Here is a 17542-nt window from a genome sequence, read left to right on the forward strand (position 1 = left end):
AATTAGGCCTATTTGAGAGCTCGCATCCAGTTTTCTGAGATTTACGTTACATGACTATGTTCTCATGTTACAATAAAGCGCTCGCCACATTTGCGCAGGAATGATTAAAATTATGCAGAATACCTGCAATCCCGCGCGCGGACATTCAGACACTGTAATTGACAGGAGACGGATGCGTGTCAAACTCACTGTCGGAGAGGAAAGAGACGCAGCATGTATCGGTGTATAGACGGTAGATACTGTAGAAAATGAGTAATGGAACCGTATGCGGTATTTCAGTATCCGTATCAAAATATAGATCTACTATGTCGTTTGTTTCTCCAAACTTCACTGTCCGATCAGATCTTCAAAACCTGCTGCGGCTGCTTTTCCCGGAACCCGGTTCAGATATCAGGGCTTATATTGATCCGTTTACGATCATATATCTTTATTGGCTACTGAAATGCTGTCAAATGTTTGAATATCAATTCAAATTGTGGGCGTACTCGGTAACGAACTATGATTTAAAAGTAACAAAGTAGATTATTTTGATAAATTTGTACTTAAGTACAAGTAAAACTACAGCTTTAAAAATATACTCAAAAAAGTACAAGTACCTGAAAAAACTACTTAATTACAGTAACGTGAGTAGTTGTAATTCGTTACCTCCACCACTGATCATATTGTATATTGTTTTATTGCATATTATTATGTGGAATAGGCCTACAGCAAATTGTAATGGACACGAGTTGGAATACAACGATTTAATAAGAAAGATGTGCGTCAAAATCTTGTTTAATTTGTGATCATCTTAGCACTTGATTATTATTGTATAATAAACCTGTCATTGTGACTAACTTTGGAGTCATTTGTTACTCTTTTGTAAGTCGTTTTGAATAAAAGCTTCTTCTAAATGCATGTAACCTAAATATATAACAACAACAACAATAATAATAAAATATTAGTTATTATTATTATTATTATTTTAATTTATAGGCTAAATAAATGAGTGCACTTAAGACAGTAAAATGTTTGTCATAAAATAATTAATGAATGATTTATTTTTAATAACATTTTACAGTTTTGGAAATGTGTTTGTGTACTATTCACTATTAACATGAAGACTTATTTTGGTGATTTTATTATACATTTTATATAATCAGTTCGGAGTTGCACAGTGCTCATTCAACAAATGCACAGCTAAACAGATGAGTTTTGAGTCTGGATTTAAATGTGGCTAATGTTTTAGCACATCTGATTTCTTCTGGAAGCTGGTTCCAACTGCGGGAGGCATAATAGCTAAAAGCAGACTCCCCTTATTTTGTGTGAACCCTTGGTGTTTCTTTTTTTTCTTTTTTCTTTTTTTTTTATTATGCAAACAAACACACTATTTACAGGTAACAAATCAAATACAAAATAACCAAGGTCAACAAAACATACATGACAGCCAACATGATTTGTGTGAGTGAGTGAGTGAGTGAGTGTGTGTGTGTGTGTGTGTGTGTGTGTGTGTGTGTGTGTAAGTGTTGGGGGTGGAAGTATATAAATAAAAGAAAGTACAACAGACATGACAATAGTAAAAAAAAAAAAACATAAAAGTAATGATAACAGTAATAATAATAATAATAGTAATAATAGCATTAATAACAAAAAATAGAGGATGGAGGATGAGGAAGGCGATAAGTAATAATAGTAATAGTAGCAGCAACAATATCAATAAATAAATAAATAAATAAATAATAACAGTAATAATAATAATAGTAATTAACTCAATTAATCAGAAATGAGGGGAAAGTTGGAGGGTGAGGAGGATGACAAATATCAATAATAATTGTATTAAATAGTAATTAGTAATAGTAGCAACAATAACAATAATAAATTTATTCATCCGAGACAGGGGGTGGTTGGGGAATCAGGAAGAGGACAAATAGTAATAATAATAATAATAATAATAATAATAAAAATAATAATGGTAGTAATAGTAATGACGAAATAATAATAGTAATAATAATAATAAAGCTATAAATAGTAAGATATTGTAAGGCTGCCTCTGGGCCCTCCGCGCGTAAGGCATAAATTAGGCCCAAAACGAGCCATCAAGGAGAGGTGCTGCGGGGCACAAGGCCCAAAGTCCCACCTCCGGCCGCCACTCACATGCCACGCTTACCCTACATATGTATATGTATTGTTGACTGTATGATGCATTGAAAAAGCGTGAAGTGCAGCGTGGAACCAGCCCAGTGCAAAGTCCAAAATCCAACCCTTGGTGTTTCTAACTCGATCCTATGATCTGAGTGGTCTGTTAGGTTTATATTCAGTGAGCATATCTGCAATGCATTTAGGTCCTAGGCCATTGAGTGCTTTATAAACAAGTAAAAGTACTTCAAAATCAATCCTAAATGTAACTGGAAGCCAGTGTAAGGACCTGAGGACTGGTGTGATATGCTCAGATTTTCTGGTTCTAGTCAGAATCCTGGCAGCAGCGTTCTGGATGAGCTGCAGCTGTCTAATGGTCTTCTTCGGAAGGAGACCATTACAATAATCCACCCTGCTGGTGATAAAGGCATGAATAAGTTTCTTCAAGTCTTGACTGGACACAAAACATCTAATTCTTGCAATGTTTTTGAGATGATAGTATGCTGATTTAGTTACTGCTTTGACATGACTACTAAAACTAAGGTCTGTCTCCAGAATCACCCCAAGATTTTTGACTTGGTTTTTAGTTATTTGACCCCTAGATTCAAGGTATGCATTCACCTTGAGAACTTCATCTTTGTTTCCAAATGCGATGACTTCAGTTTTCTCCTTGTTTAACTGAAGAAAGTTCTGGCACATCCACATTAACAGTATCTAACTCTGGGGGGAAAAGCTTAGTATAATAAAATCACCAAAATAAGTCTTCATGTTAAGAATGAATAGTACACAAACACATTTCCAAAACTGTAAAATGTTATTAAAAATAAAGCATTCATGAATTATTTTATGACAAACATTTTACTGTCTTAAGTGCACTCATTTATTTAGCCTATAAATTAAAATAATAATAATAACTATTATTATATTATTATTATTGTTGATGTTGTTGTGGTTGTTATATATTTAACAAATGACTCCAAAGTCAGTCACAATGACAGGTTTATTATACAATAATAATCAAGTGCTAAGCTGATCACAAATTAAACAAGATTTTGACGCACATCTTTCTTATTAAGTCGTTGTAAACAATGACCTGGCGGTCCACCAGCGTTTTTTGGGCGGCACAAATTCAGCGGCCTAATATGGTCGGACCACCATCGGCGAGCCGACCAATCTAAAAACGCTGTTGGTCAGCCGGCGTTTTTTGGGTGGCACGCCAGCGGTTTGCCGTGGCTGGGCCTCCGTCGGTGCACCAGTGGCAAGCGGAGGGTCTGTCCTGTGTTTCTACTGGGCTCTTACATGACATCTTTGTTTTATATATATGTATATATATATATATATATATATATATATATATTACATTTATGTTTTACATTACATTTTTACAGTTAAAAGGAATCTGAAGCACTGAATAAAAATAGTGAGAGTTATAATTATTAACAAAAGTTTAGTATAAAAACTGCAAGCACATTTTTAAATGAAATAAATAGTTTGAATAATCGTAAAAACAACAATACAAAATCTAATAAAAAAAAAAATTAAATCTATAAAAGTTAAATAAAAATAAAAGTGCTAATTTGTCCCACTATCACGTGCGGGTTGCAGTTTACATCTATGTATGAATGGGTCATATAACTACAAAACGATTAAAATTCAAAATTAAATACAAATTTTTGTTGTTGTTTATGTTCTATATAATGTTTATTTAAATGGTGCGTGACTGTGACGTGTTTTGAGCGCGCTCTGAGTATTCAAACGCTGCAGCGAGGGAGTTACCATGGAAACGGGGCAGCAACTCTCCAACTGACAGCTGCAACACTGCGTCTCTCGCTGCTGTTTTCACCGTTTTCAAGTGAGTGTAGTCCCTAAAATCACACAAATATTACATACAACTGTTCCTGACACTTTTCTTTCTTGTAATTGATACGCTTCTGTTGAATATTTACTTCATAAAGATGGTTTAGTGTCTTCTAAAAAGTCCGTTAGCATCTCAACTGTTTTCAGACGATGTATGCTAACTCTGTATATTGAGAGTATTGTGTAGTTGGGAGATTTTAATAGCTTTGTAAAGGTTTTGTCAATAGGTTATTGGAATTAGACTAATTTATTTAGCCTAAAATATGTGCTGTAACTTTACTGTTAATCGGTGACGTCACTTAAAGGAGCATGTATTAACTGAATCTGGTTAAAACGTGATTTGATATTTAAGGGCAAACAATTATTTTAATTATTGATAAAAATTGTTCTGTGGTTTCAGGAATAACACTTCTACAACAGAAGAGATGCTCCGATATCTAAATTTCTGAAGGAAGCTGCTGACAGAGATGTGGGAAACATAGGTAAGCTGCATGAGAAAGCTCATTAAATCACTTCATATATGCAAATATGTAGTGAAAAAATGCATATCACCATGCATCTTTTACAATTCTTTATTAAAGTTATTTTAAGAAGGTTTTGACATCCAAACATGAGTGAGTGATGTTAAAATGTATTTTATTTCTGTGATCAAAGATGAATTTTCAGCATCATTACTCTTCAGTTTTACATGATGATTATTCAGAAATCATTCTAATATGCTGATTTGCTGCTCAGGAAATATTCCTGATTCGTATTTTGTTTTGTGTTTTGTGTGTATTATTCAGGATTCTTTAATGAACAAAGTTTAAAATGAACAGTGTTTATTTGAAACAAAAAATATTTACTCTCACTTCTCAATTTAATGAATAAATTTGCTGAATAAAAATGAATTTATTAAAAAAACCTCACTGACTGTAAACTTTAGAACAGTATTGTACAATACCATTTAAAGGTCTGGAGTCTCTTTAACAATCAATCCTGAAAAAAAAAAGTTTACACTAAAATGTTTATCAGCACATCTTTTTTTTATATATTGTTAATAATCAGAAATGTTTCTTGAGCAGCAAATCAGATTTATTTTTGAAGGATCATGTGACACTGAAGGCTGGAGTAATGATGTTAAATTCAGCTTTGATCACAATTTTAACATATTCAAATAATAATAATAAAAAATAAAATAAAAAACAGTTCTCTTGAATTGTAATATCATTTCACAATGTTATTGTTTGAACTGTTTTTTGAGTTGTGAGTATAAGAGACTTATTTCAAAGATGTAAAAATCCTACTGACCCCAGACTTTTTAACAGTTGTGTAAATTAGTTATGATGTTCATCCCACTTCAATAATACTGCGGCATATGTACACTGTAAAAAATCCAATTAACAAAATGTTGAAAGGGCAAAAATATTTGGTTACACTTTATTTTGATAGTCCACTTTAGACATTCTACTAACTATAAGTAACTTTGTAGCTACGTGTCAACTAATTCTCAGTAGGGTAGGTTTAGGGTTAAGCCTGGAATACACTACGCGATTTTTGCCCCAATTTCCCCCCGATTTTACAGTCTGAACAAGTTGACGCTAGTTGAGGAAAGTCGAAGCCAGTCTGAAGATTACAGCTGACAGATTCCACAGAAAATCGCGTAGTGTATGATGGCCACAGACTTCGATTTTTTAGCTTCCTCTGACTCCATCCAGTCAGAGGATATCAAACATGTTTGATATTTTCAGCCGATTTTAGAACACATATGTTTTCATTTGTCATCCGTCTCCTAGCAACAAGGCGCATTTCTGCATGAGTTTGTTGTGATCGGAACAACTTTAAAGTCTGGTAGTGTATGATCTTCAGTCGCGTAGTGTATGATGCCCAGTTTTCCTTTGTCACTATTTACATAGTCGGTAAGTGTATGATGCCTAGTGTTTTTAAAATCTGTTCAGATTTTAAAAGTCGTGTAGTGTATTCCAGGCTTTAGTAGAATAAGTTGACATATACTTGTAAAGTTTCTCATAGTCAGTATGTTGTATGTTGTGGACCCATCAAAATAAAGTGTTAGAAGTTATTAAGCAGAGCGTCTACTAATACTCTATGACTGCTAGTTGACGTGTAGTTGCAAAGTTACTTACTGTTAGTAGAATGTCTAAATAAAGTGTTCAAAATATCAAAATAAAGTGTTACCAAAATTTAAGTTGAACTCTTTTTATTGCTTGTGCTTAGTTGAGAAGACACATTAAGTCTGCACAAGTATATTTTAAAAATATTAAATGAATGGTTATTTTCAAATCCAGTCAAAATGCAGAATGCTAAATGTTAATGTTAATGTTAAATGTATGCTAAACTAATAAAAACAAATCCAGCCAACACTGAGATCATTCTGTACATGCACGAGCCTGAGTGGAAATTTAAGTTAAGGGAACGTGCTCTCACCTTGTTTAATCCATAAAACACAATGTCAAAAGCTGTGTTACTATAATGAATTCTTGTCTCGTGAATGGTGCTTCGTAAGAGAAGTTCGTCGTTCCGAACTACAATTACTACAATTAAAATGTGCTTTATTGTTCTCAGTGGCATCTACGCTTATATTAGTCTGTTTCATTCTTATTCCGAGGTCACCATAGCCACCCAGATCCAGTCCGTATCCAGATCAGATGGTGGATCAGCACCTAGAGACGACCTCTACAGCCCTGAATGTCAGCGGAGACCATGTCAACTAGATGAGCTCCAGAGACAGATCCCCAGTGAAGACCTCGTTGGCCATTGGGACAAGACCACGCGAACCAGACAAGTCCTCTGCTCAATCTGACCTGTGCAGGAATTAAACCATGCCATGCTGGTTTCGTCTGGCCAGAGGAGAACTGCCCCTCGACTGAGCCTGGTTTCTCCCAAGGTTTTCTACTCAGTTTCTATCACCGATGGAGTTTTGAGTCCTTGCCGCTGTCGCCTTTGGCTTGCTTATTTGGGGACGCTTGGCTGATTGCATAGACACTATTGGAAGAGAGCTGAACTGAATGATGATTTCATTGAATCATCAATGAACTGACTTTAACTGGAAAAATGACTTGTTAATGTCCTCTTGCATTATTAACAAACTATTTTCCTGTTTGACTCTGTAAAACTGCTTTAACACGATCAGTATTGTATAAAGTGTATTATAAATAAAGGTGACTTGACTTGATTTTATATACTGTAACTCCTGCTTCACTTTTTTTTTTTTGTGACTTCTGCCTCATTTTAAAGATGTAATTGTGAACAGTAGTAATATTTGTAAATGTTTGTTTGCTAAAATTTTGTTTAGCTTGTTTAGGTTTTTCTTAGTTCATTAAAGTTTAAACTGAATTTTGCAGTTGTATTACAGATGTAATGTTTGTCAGCTGGAGCTTTAAAGGGATAGTTCACCCAAAAATGAAAATTTGCTGTTAATTTACTGACCCTTAGGCCATCCGAGATGTAGGTGACTTTTTTTTCTTTAAGCCTGTATGTTTAGTCTGTATGACAAATGTTATAAATGGAGATTGTCATTAAATAATGGCTATTATGTGTTGTAAATTGTGTGTTTTTAGTGATTGATAAACACCAGTTAATCATTTTTAATAATTTTGTTAAACTATAAAAATATATGTTTTAGTTCCCCCACAATTTCTTATGATGCCCAAATAATAAATCTTAGTTGAGGTAACACATAAAACACATGGAGTAAAGTGTTCAATTCTAAATGTTTGACCAATTAAAACATTTTATTTGAATGGACTATAAAACTACTTTTTAGAGTGAGACTGTGTCTGTTCCCTGAATACTGAGGACAAATGATATGCTTACTAAGGGATATAGAATAAAATCAGATTGTGATTTAACCAAAGTAAGCTAAATAATGTCACAAAACTCTGGACTATTGACAGTACCCAGAATATCAAAGTCCAGTAAAGGAGGCAGAGATTTTTCGCATTTTACTCTTAAATTCTCAAATAGCCTTCTGATAATATTTGGGGCTCAGACACACTCTCTCTCTCTGTTTAAATCTAGATTAAAAATACATCTTTAAGCCAAGCGTTCACATAACTCATAACCTTGTATAAATGCGTATGATCATCTTTTGCCTGAAATAATATGAACAGCATCTATGCTAATTCTTCTTCTTTTGTTTTCCTGTTTCTAACTCTCAGGTTTCCCATCCCAGTGTTACTACAGCCTGGATCCAGCCTCACTTGTGGTGACTTCAGATGATGGCAACACTCATGAAGACCCCAGATGATGGCAACTATAGATGAACATACCAACCAGACAAATGTTATGTATTGTAATCACTGCCTTAAAGCATACGTTGAGTGATTTTCAACCCACTTTGTATTGTTACTATGATGGTAATATATGTGAACGAACAATGTTTAATCTTTCTCTGAGTTCCATGAGATATACCCATTTATTTGTCAGCCAAATAATATTTAGCATTATCCGAATATTGTTTATTTACATATTACAGACTTTGTGACAGTATAAAGTGGATTTAAATTCACCAAACTTACCCTTTAATGTTTGTCTGTTTAACTGAACATGACTTTGAACACATAACTTGTATTAGTTATTGACGTATAGACATTAATCTGTTGCCAGAAGATGCTCCCCATTGAGTCACAGTCACCTCAGGCTGTTGATAGGATTTTTTTTTTGAAACCTTGAAATTTTCTAAAGCTGCTTTGATTGTGAAAAGCAGTGTACCCTTACAACACTTAACCATGTTTTTACTATGGTAAAACTAGTAATCGTAACTGTAATAATCAGGGTTTTTTTAGTTTTTCTCAAACTAAGGTTTTGATATCATGGTTCTACAATAGTAATATTTTAGTAATGCTCGAGTAAAACTGTGTTTGCAGTTTGTAGTTACTATAGGTTTACTACTATGCTGTAGTAAGACCATGGTTATGGTAGTTACTGTGAATTTACTACAACAATCATAGTTAAACCATGGTTAATTTTGTGGGTTGACTTTTGTACGGACATATGTGAATTGAATGCTTCTATTTGAAAGTCACATTGGATAAAACCATCTGATAAATATACTGTATGCATTTGTATGTTTAATCTGTTCACTGAAAATAAATTTGCAATTGTCATTGTACATTGTTTTTGATCCATTATTGTGTGCAAGGATATTTTGGTTAGCGTAATCGAACTGATTATGAACCACGGACCGACCGTGGACCGCCAGTAAACAGTAATTATAAACCAAAAGCGGTGGCTGCAGCTGGTGGTCCGCTGGAATAACGATGAGCAAAACGCCGGTGGGCCGCCGACTCTGCCACCAGTGGCCCGCTGGTCTTATGTTAGCTGGTACATGTAGTTCGTGAACGAATGTACGGGTAGGCAGGGGCGGATTTAACCAATAGGCGAGGTAAGCGGCCGCTTAGGGCCCCGGGCAATCAGGGGGCCCCGTCTGATATTCGCGAAACATATTTGGCAAATGCACCAGTATGTATGTGTGTTATGGAGAGCGTCAAATGTTCACTCACCACTCAAAACGGCGAGTTTTTGTCAGGTGCGGAGTTCTGCAAGTTTGTGAATCCTCTCATTATAACAACGTGTAGATAAGATGTAAATAAGAGATTAATTGTGCAGAGAGCTTATTAACGGAACGTCGTGAGATCGCGATGAACTGAAGTGAGTGACAGCTTTTAGTGATTATAGACGGAGCGCTCTTTGCACGCATTCGACGCTGTTATGACTGTCTCAGAACAGTTATATTCACCTCAGTAAAGAAATTTTTGTGTTTCAAGTCATAATTTTATTTGTCTTGATGTTTCAAAATGACTCTCTCGTGTGCTTTTCCTAGATATTTATACATATTAACAATAAATGCATATGAACTATAAACTAAAAACTTGTATAAATGCACGAATGCAATGACTTATGCACTTAACAGATTACATTTTCGATTTGTTTCTCGGCAAACCCTATCATATGCCCTAAGAACGCTTGGAATATGGAACGAGTTGCATGGGATAATTTTTATGACATTTGAATCCTTTTTGGAAAAAGATTGAAGTAGTTTACAATTTAAAGTGCAAGCTTTTTTATTCTTTTTCTTTTGTTATCCGAAAAAAATAAGGTAGCTTAATATGGCTTTAGAACAGCATCAGGTTGACTAATTATTTAGGCTACTTAAGTTGTGAAGGGGTAATAGTTACAATAAATAATAGCTATAGCTATAATGAGAGAGAGCTAGCGAGCAAAATAAGGGTTATGCGTAAAAGAGCATTATAGTTATTTTGTTGGGGCCCCGTACCTGAAATTTGCTTACGGCCCCCCAAATCACTAAGTCCGCCCCTGCGGGTAGGTCGTCATTTGAGTCAGTCTCGTTCAGCAGAAAGCGAATGCAAGTGCATACTGTGCACATATGCTTGTTTATATATTCATATTTAACATACAGAACATAACTCCACCACACGTTTAACATAATCCCAGATTTATGAAAGTGTAAACGTCTGACCAAACTATTAAAAAATGTTATTTATGCAAGAAAACCTTATGGTTTGGTCATCTGAACCATTTATTTAGACTTATTCATAATTATTTAATGAGTAGATTAGGCACACATTTTAATAAAGCCAAATCGGTTTTTTGTAACAAGTAAATACAGTACATTCGTTGATTTAAGACATAACACATAATACACTCTTTTTCGCTTGAGTGATACACTGGGGCAGTGGACTGTCAATCTGAATTAAAATTGTTCTGTGGAAACGGAGTTTCCTTTTTAGAGCTATCCAAAATCAAAGACAAAACTGGTCACATATGAGATTTGGAGGGCTTTTATTATGTAATGCAACATCAGATCGTCTTGAAACTGGCAGAGTGACACACTGGGGTAGTGGACTTGTCAATCTGAAGGGAGTTTTCTTTTTATAACTATGCGAATTTACAGATAAATGTGGTTATATGCAAGTTTTTATTTTGTTATTTCTCATCAGACAGGTATTTTCATATTATTTGGAAATTCTATATTTAATATTACTCAACATTTTAAGTAATTTTCATTTTATCAGACCGTTTTTTAAACATTTGTATTATTTTAAATTCATTGACTTTATTTGTTTATTTATATATTCGTTCATTCATTATTGACAGAGAAACTGGCTCAATAAATGAATGCCAGAGATCACTTTTCCTTTGATTTGAGTTTTTACACGCTATTACCGCAACGCCTAGTAGGCTATATGCGCGCAACACAAAATAACGTGGCGTCTAGAATGACCCTGTTTTTCAGAGTGGAGGCTGGCCTGACCGCAGTCCCAAAACAATGTATTGCTATGGCTGAATGTCCAAAAATAAATGTTATTATGGTACTATGTCCAAAAAACAAAAACACATGGTACGTATTGCCATGCTACATTGTTTAGTTTCAGAAATAGCGCGAGTTACTAGTCAGATATCTCTAAAATGAAAGTAAAATGCACAGGTTGGGTGAGAGAGAGTGGGTATGGAAATATGGGTGCGTTTCTACCTCAAAAAGTTTCTCTGGCACCAGATCGTGGTCTCGCAGCTGAGTGAGGAGTCTGCGCGGTTGTTGTATGCACGAAATCTCCGTCTTTTTCCGGTGGAAGAAAAACAGCAACTCTTCATTCGTTAGGAATTCTAACGGGTCCATTTGGGCGCTGAATTATGGTGCGACCTACAGTGCGACATGTAATAATTTTAGCGACTTTACAACAGCATGCAGATTAATATACAATGGAACAGATACAGTTCTGTTTCAAAATACATTATTAGCCTATAAAGCAGTGTCTCACACTGGTACCACCTGAATAGGCAAATGTTATGAAGAGATGCTTTGCTTGCGTTAAATGCAACTGCACTTTTGACTCTTGCATACCTGTCACCAGCCGAACTGTCTGGAAGAATTTGTGTATTTCTGTACTTGACACGAAGAGTAGTCAAACAAAAAGAGTTGTTTCCCAATTTCCAGCCTGTATCTTATAGCCTAGGCCTGGGCACGTTCAGGCTTACACCGGTGCCCAACGTTTTGCTACAGTTTCCGGGTTGAACGACATGTTTCCTGGAAACATGAGATACCTTTGAGATACCTTTTCTCGTTTGGTGGGTGTGTCAAAAATGTCAGCCCAATCCAGTAGCCCCTCACTGCAGAACAAAGATCCAGGTGGCGGGGTTGGATCCACATCCAGTGGGTGGAGATTGGTAGGTTTAGGGGTGGGGATGGGTGGGTTTAGGGATCAGGGGGTGGAGACGGGTAGGTTTAGGTAAATGTAAGGTGGGAGGAGTTGGATCTAGATCCAACCACACCCCCTAGATCTTGTGTTCTGCTGTGAGGACCATCTCGCCCAATCAGCAGCAACATGTATATAAACCACGCGGTATTAAAGAGACAGCTCGCATAATGGGTCCAAGTGAAGTCATTTGTGTCCGCTGCAGCTCGGTATACACAACAATTGAAGATATTAGAAGACATGTTTGTCTCAAGAGTTTTATAGTAACATATAGCATATGTTACATGATGATGATGAATTTGTAAGTAAATGTAATTAACATCAAAATAAATTCACAAGAGCAAGTATATTGTTTGCACGTCACATTAAAGGCAAAGTAACTGAAATAATAAGAGCACAAATATACATCTGGAACTTCTTTAAGTCTGTCTAAATATGTAATTGCAATGTCTTCTGGTCCATATCCTTTCCTTAGAAAGGTGTTCTAGACACGTGGGCGGCGCTAGGGAGGGGCTAGCAGGTGCTCCAGCACCCCCAAGAAAAACCAAAGCACCCCCATAGCACCCCCATATAAAATGAAATAAAATAAAAACATTTGACTCATGCATAACTACTGCAATGTAATAGGCTACAACGTGACGTGATTTGCAGTCGCACATAATGTCAGCATTTTATTTTAAAAATGGATCGGTTCAATTGTGCCAAGTAGGCCTGCCCCCGACTAAAGATTTTTCTAGTCAACTAGTTGCACATTTATATTAAATTGATTTGTATAATAACCTAAACCATCCTTTAATATAGGCATTTAGGCGTATTATAGCCTATTCTGCGCTCAAGCGCATGCATAAAGCTTGCCGCAAAGCACCAGCTAAAGTAATAATTATGAATGCATAATGGAAAAAGAAGACATTTTAATTATTTATTAATAAGTGCTTTCTCAGTCAGTGTCGGCTGGAAAGATGAAGTTGCCAAATGCCATTATATGCCTGACTCGTTTGAGTTTCAGTTTTCCCTCTTTTCCTCGCTTTCATTCAGTTTTAAATAAATTGTAAAAGCTCCGTGCACATTTTACTTTCACTTTCAAATTTGGGCAATTCGGCATCAAGCAGTTATTTGTTTTTAGTTCATTTGAGTTTTCCCACTTTCCTTTGCTTAAATGGCTTGTAAAAGCACCGTGCGCATTTTACTTTCACTTTTAAATTAGCAGTAAATTCGGCATCAATAGCTTGAATTCAATTCAAGCAACAAAATACAATGTAGAACATATAACTTTTATTAACAAAACGAATACAAATACGCCATGCTATATTCCTAATATAAAATAACAAATAACTTCCCAATTTTAAATAGGTAGGCTATACAAAACTGAAAATCAGTAAAGACTGAGTAACAAATAATTATAAAACGTAGAATTAGCAAAACTATTAAGAAAGTTTGGAGGCATGGACTGAATACACCTTGATGTAAAATAATGGGGGGTCACACAGTTTAAATAAAATAAAAATCAGCAAATACTGTGGAACCAAATAAATGAAAAAGGAATCTTAATAAATAAATAAAAAACGTCCAATATTAGGCTAAATGGCAGGTCAACAGGCTTTTCCAAAATCCAAAATATTTTTTAAAACAGGAGCTTTTACATTTCGTTTTGAAACTCTTCTGCCATTCTCTTGTCTGTCTCGCCTGACTCTTCTTGTCAGTCGGCTCGACTCACTCTCCTCACGTGATAAATTAAATCTGATCTGCGACTGTCGTTCGTTCGGTGTAGAGGTCTGCATTCCCGCGGCTGTCCCGCGGGAACCGCGGCCCGACCAGATTTCTTGCAACGCGGGATTAAATTCCCGAATAAAACGCGGTTGCGGTCGGTAACTCTGGTGCAATTTGAACGGGAGCGGGCGGTCTAACAATATCCCGTTCCCGACGTCTTTTCAGAACAACATATCTGCGCTTTATTCAAGCACCGGTACAGCCTGCACGGGACTGTTATGCACGCGCAGCACGCATGAAACAGTGCTTCGTTTTATTTGCGAGGTCTGTGCGCAGCATGTGTATAACGATGCTCAGAGCATGCTGTAGCCTACCAGTGAATATAGCCTACGGCCCGCAGACAGAACAGGCAGGTTGTCGATGAGTGACAGAGCAGAATAAAGATGGAGCAAAGTGTGGATGCGCTCTCCTTGAAGAATGCTCAACTCGGTTTTGTTTATATTTTGCTTAGCCTATAATTTTAAATGACACATGTCCAATTTATTTATTTATTTATTTTATTTATTTTCTTCCGCGACACTTTTCCTAGGCTAGCTACTGTGTTTACAGCAAGATGTTAAAATAATTTAGTATTTTGACAAGACGAATAAAATTATAATAGGCCATTTTTGTACAACCTACATTTTTTTTAATCTGCGACACTTGTTCCTGTTGTAAAGGTTAAACGAACTGTATCCTGACAAGACGAATAAAAATAAGGAATACAATTTTTGTACATTTTTATTTTCTCTGTGCCACTTTTTTTTCCCTACTGTGTTGGCAGCAAAATGTTAAACGAATTTCGTGTCTTAAGACACAAAATTCGTTTAACATTTTGGTGTCAATAAAAGACTCTTGACGACGAATAAAATAACAAATACAATTTTGTGCAGACTACACTTTTATTTGTTAGCCTATTTTTCTTTCTTTCAGTAGAGGAAATTTAAATGTGTGATTCTGGAAACAAGATCTAAATTTAGCGGGAACGGTCGGGTCGGGAAGAAAATGATTCAAAGCGGACAGCGGGTGAACAAAGAATAAAAATATCGCGGGAGCGGGCGGGTGCGGGATATAACCTCGCGGGAGCGGGCGGGAGCGGGACTTAAAAAACAGTCCCGCGCAGACCTCTAGTTCGGTGTGCTGCATTGAGCAGCCGCGTTTAGTTCTAATTGTTGTGTCTGTTCTCTAAACTGAACTAAAGTATTTTTATTACTATTAAAAAAAAAATCTAAATGACGGCGAGGGACGGTGCTTAACACCGGTATCACCGCCAACACCGTTGCAGCAAGCCTAATGCACCTATAGGCTACTACATAATCAGAAAATATATTTTTTTGTTTTTTTTTTGTTTGTTTGTGTGTTTTTTTTAATAGGTTTTCAAGATTTCTGCAAATTTATTTGTTATGTCTGTTTAAGCTCATTCCTCAGGAAAAAAATAAAATAAAATTATTGCGCGAATGCCTCCATGTCATACAGTAGGCTAAGCGCGATAATACTCCCACTCCTCATAAACATTTGAAATGCGCCTATATAGCGATTTTATTATTCATATAAAAAATAATAATAACAACAACATGTTTTGGTCATATTTACTATTAATTGCCCAGCTCCCCGTCATTAATCTAGCACCCCCTCAGCACCTGCGTTCAAAATGCTCTGGCGCCGCCCCTATATAAATACTACATATTTATATAGAGTGAATTCAGGTAATCTGGGACTGCAATTTTGACTTCTGCGATTTATTTCGATATCTATCTAACACATTAGATCAACACATTAGACTTTTCTGAAACCCCTAAGATGTTTTCTAACCACACCAAAATAAATAATGTAGATATTATGCCCAGAGGACACATGCCACTCCTATTAAGTGTTTTTGTGCCCCCCAAAAAAATTCTGCCTGAATTTGATAATCTGGGACAGGTCACTTTATAATCTGGGACATATGTATTAGGCCTAAAAAAAGCCTATATTCACCATATGCATGCCAAACACAATATCACCAATAGCTCCCTTCATTCTACTCTCATTCCATTGGTTTAGCTTCTTCGTATTTCTCTTATTTCCCTCTCTCTCTCTTCCTCGCTCTTTCTATTGCCATCTCTTTTCCTGATGCTGTGGTGCCATTGCATTTTGTAATACATTTCATTGAGTTAATTAAAGGCCATGGATATTTTCTATTATCACAGTTAAAAAAGAGATTTTGTTTTAAGGAATAGGGTGAAGTCAGCTAAAATGGGCCTCGTTTTGGTAAATGACTTATAATACCATCAAATAAGCAATGCATAAGAACTAATTATATTTTTTATAAATTAGCATGGGTCTCTTAAATATGTATATATTTTTAAAATGTCAAAAAGTATAATTGTTTTAAAATTAAGAGAGTTAGAGTATCAGCAGGTACCTTCTTGAGCCACGGCACAAAATTTAGTTAAAATGGGCCAATATAAAAAGAAAACAACACAGTGTCAATTTACTATTAAAAATAAAATGATTTCAGCCGAAATGACCTATGGTCTTTAGTGTGCCATAGCAACAGCACCATATGCATTTCATTAAATAGAAAGTTGAATGAATATTTCATTAAACAATGCAATTAAAAATGAACTGATCATGTTGTATAGGTGTGTGTTTCTGTCCAGTGGTGCCTTTTGTGTGCATGTACACTACCAGTCAAAAGTTTTTGAACAGTAAAGAAGTCTCTTCTGCTCACCAAGCCTGCATTTATTTGATTCAAAGTACAGCAAAAACAGTAATATTTTGAAATATTTTTACTATTTACTACCGACTCCAAGCTTTTGAATGGTATATTGTATAATGTTACAAAAGCTTTTTATTTCAGATAAATGCTGATCTTTGGATCTTTCTATTCATCAAAGAATCCTGAAAAAATTTACTCAACTGAATAAAAAAAAAGGTTTCTTGAACAGCAAATCAGAATATGTGACCCTGGACCACAAAACCAGACTTAAGTCGCTGGGGTATATTTGTAGAAATAGCCAAAAATACATTGTATGGGTCAAAATTATTTATTTTTTTATTTTTATTTTTTTAAGCCAAAAATCATTAGGACATTAAGTAAAGATCATGTTCCATGAATATATTTTGTAAATGTCCTATTGTAAATATGTCAAAACTTAATTTGAGTACATGCATTGCTAAGGACTTCATTTGGACAACTTTAAAGGCGATTTTCTCAATATTTTGATTTTTTTTGCACCCTCAGATTCACTGAAAAAAAAAAATGATTCATTGAATTTACTCAATTTTTTTTAAGGTAAGTGGTTGCAATCAATCTATTTTAGCTACATTTAAATAAACAAATTTAGTTGACTAACTTTCAACATATTTTTTTTTAATTAAATGTAGCTAAAATAAATTGTTTGCGACCACTTACTTTAAACAATTTTTTTCAGTGTTCCAGATTTTCAAACAGTTGTATCTCAGCCAAATATTGTCCTATCCTAACAAATGGAAAGCTTATTAATTGAGATTTATACATCATCTGAAAGCTGAATATTGAAAAATTGACACTTATGACTGGTTTTGTGGTCCAGGGTCACATATTAGAATGATTTCTGAAGGATCATGTGACTAGAGTAAGGATGCTG

The 17542-nt window shown here is 35.3% G+C and overlaps 1 protein-coding gene across 4 annotated transcripts in view; it reads right to left on the minus strand.

The window, feature by feature from the left end:
* The window catches only part of LOC131536294 (nuclear body protein SP140-like protein), a 60599-nt gene extending 48472 nt beyond the window's left edge, over window positions 1-12127 (minus strand). For all 4 annotated transcript variants that reach the window (XR_009269905.1, XR_009269907.1, XR_009269906.1 and 1 more), the window contains exons 1-2: window positions 11834-12127; window positions 11465-11632 (exon numbers count right to left, since the gene is read on the minus strand). Coding sequence is in view for 1 of the 4 variants with exons in the window: in XM_058769126.1 (XP_058625109.1) it covers window positions 11465-11608 (144 nt within the window). In the remaining 3 variants the exon portion in view is untranslated. The remainder of the gene's footprint in view (window positions 1-11464; window positions 11633-11833) is intronic.
* Window positions 12128-17542: the final 5415 nt, after the last annotated feature.

This window comes from Onychostoma macrolepis, chromosome 03, assembly GCF_012432095.1.
Source record: "Onychostoma macrolepis isolate SWU-2019 chromosome 03, ASM1243209v1, whole genome shotgun sequence".
Taxonomy (NCBI): Eukaryota; Metazoa; Chordata; class Actinopteri; order Cypriniformes; family Cyprinidae; genus Onychostoma; species Onychostoma macrolepis.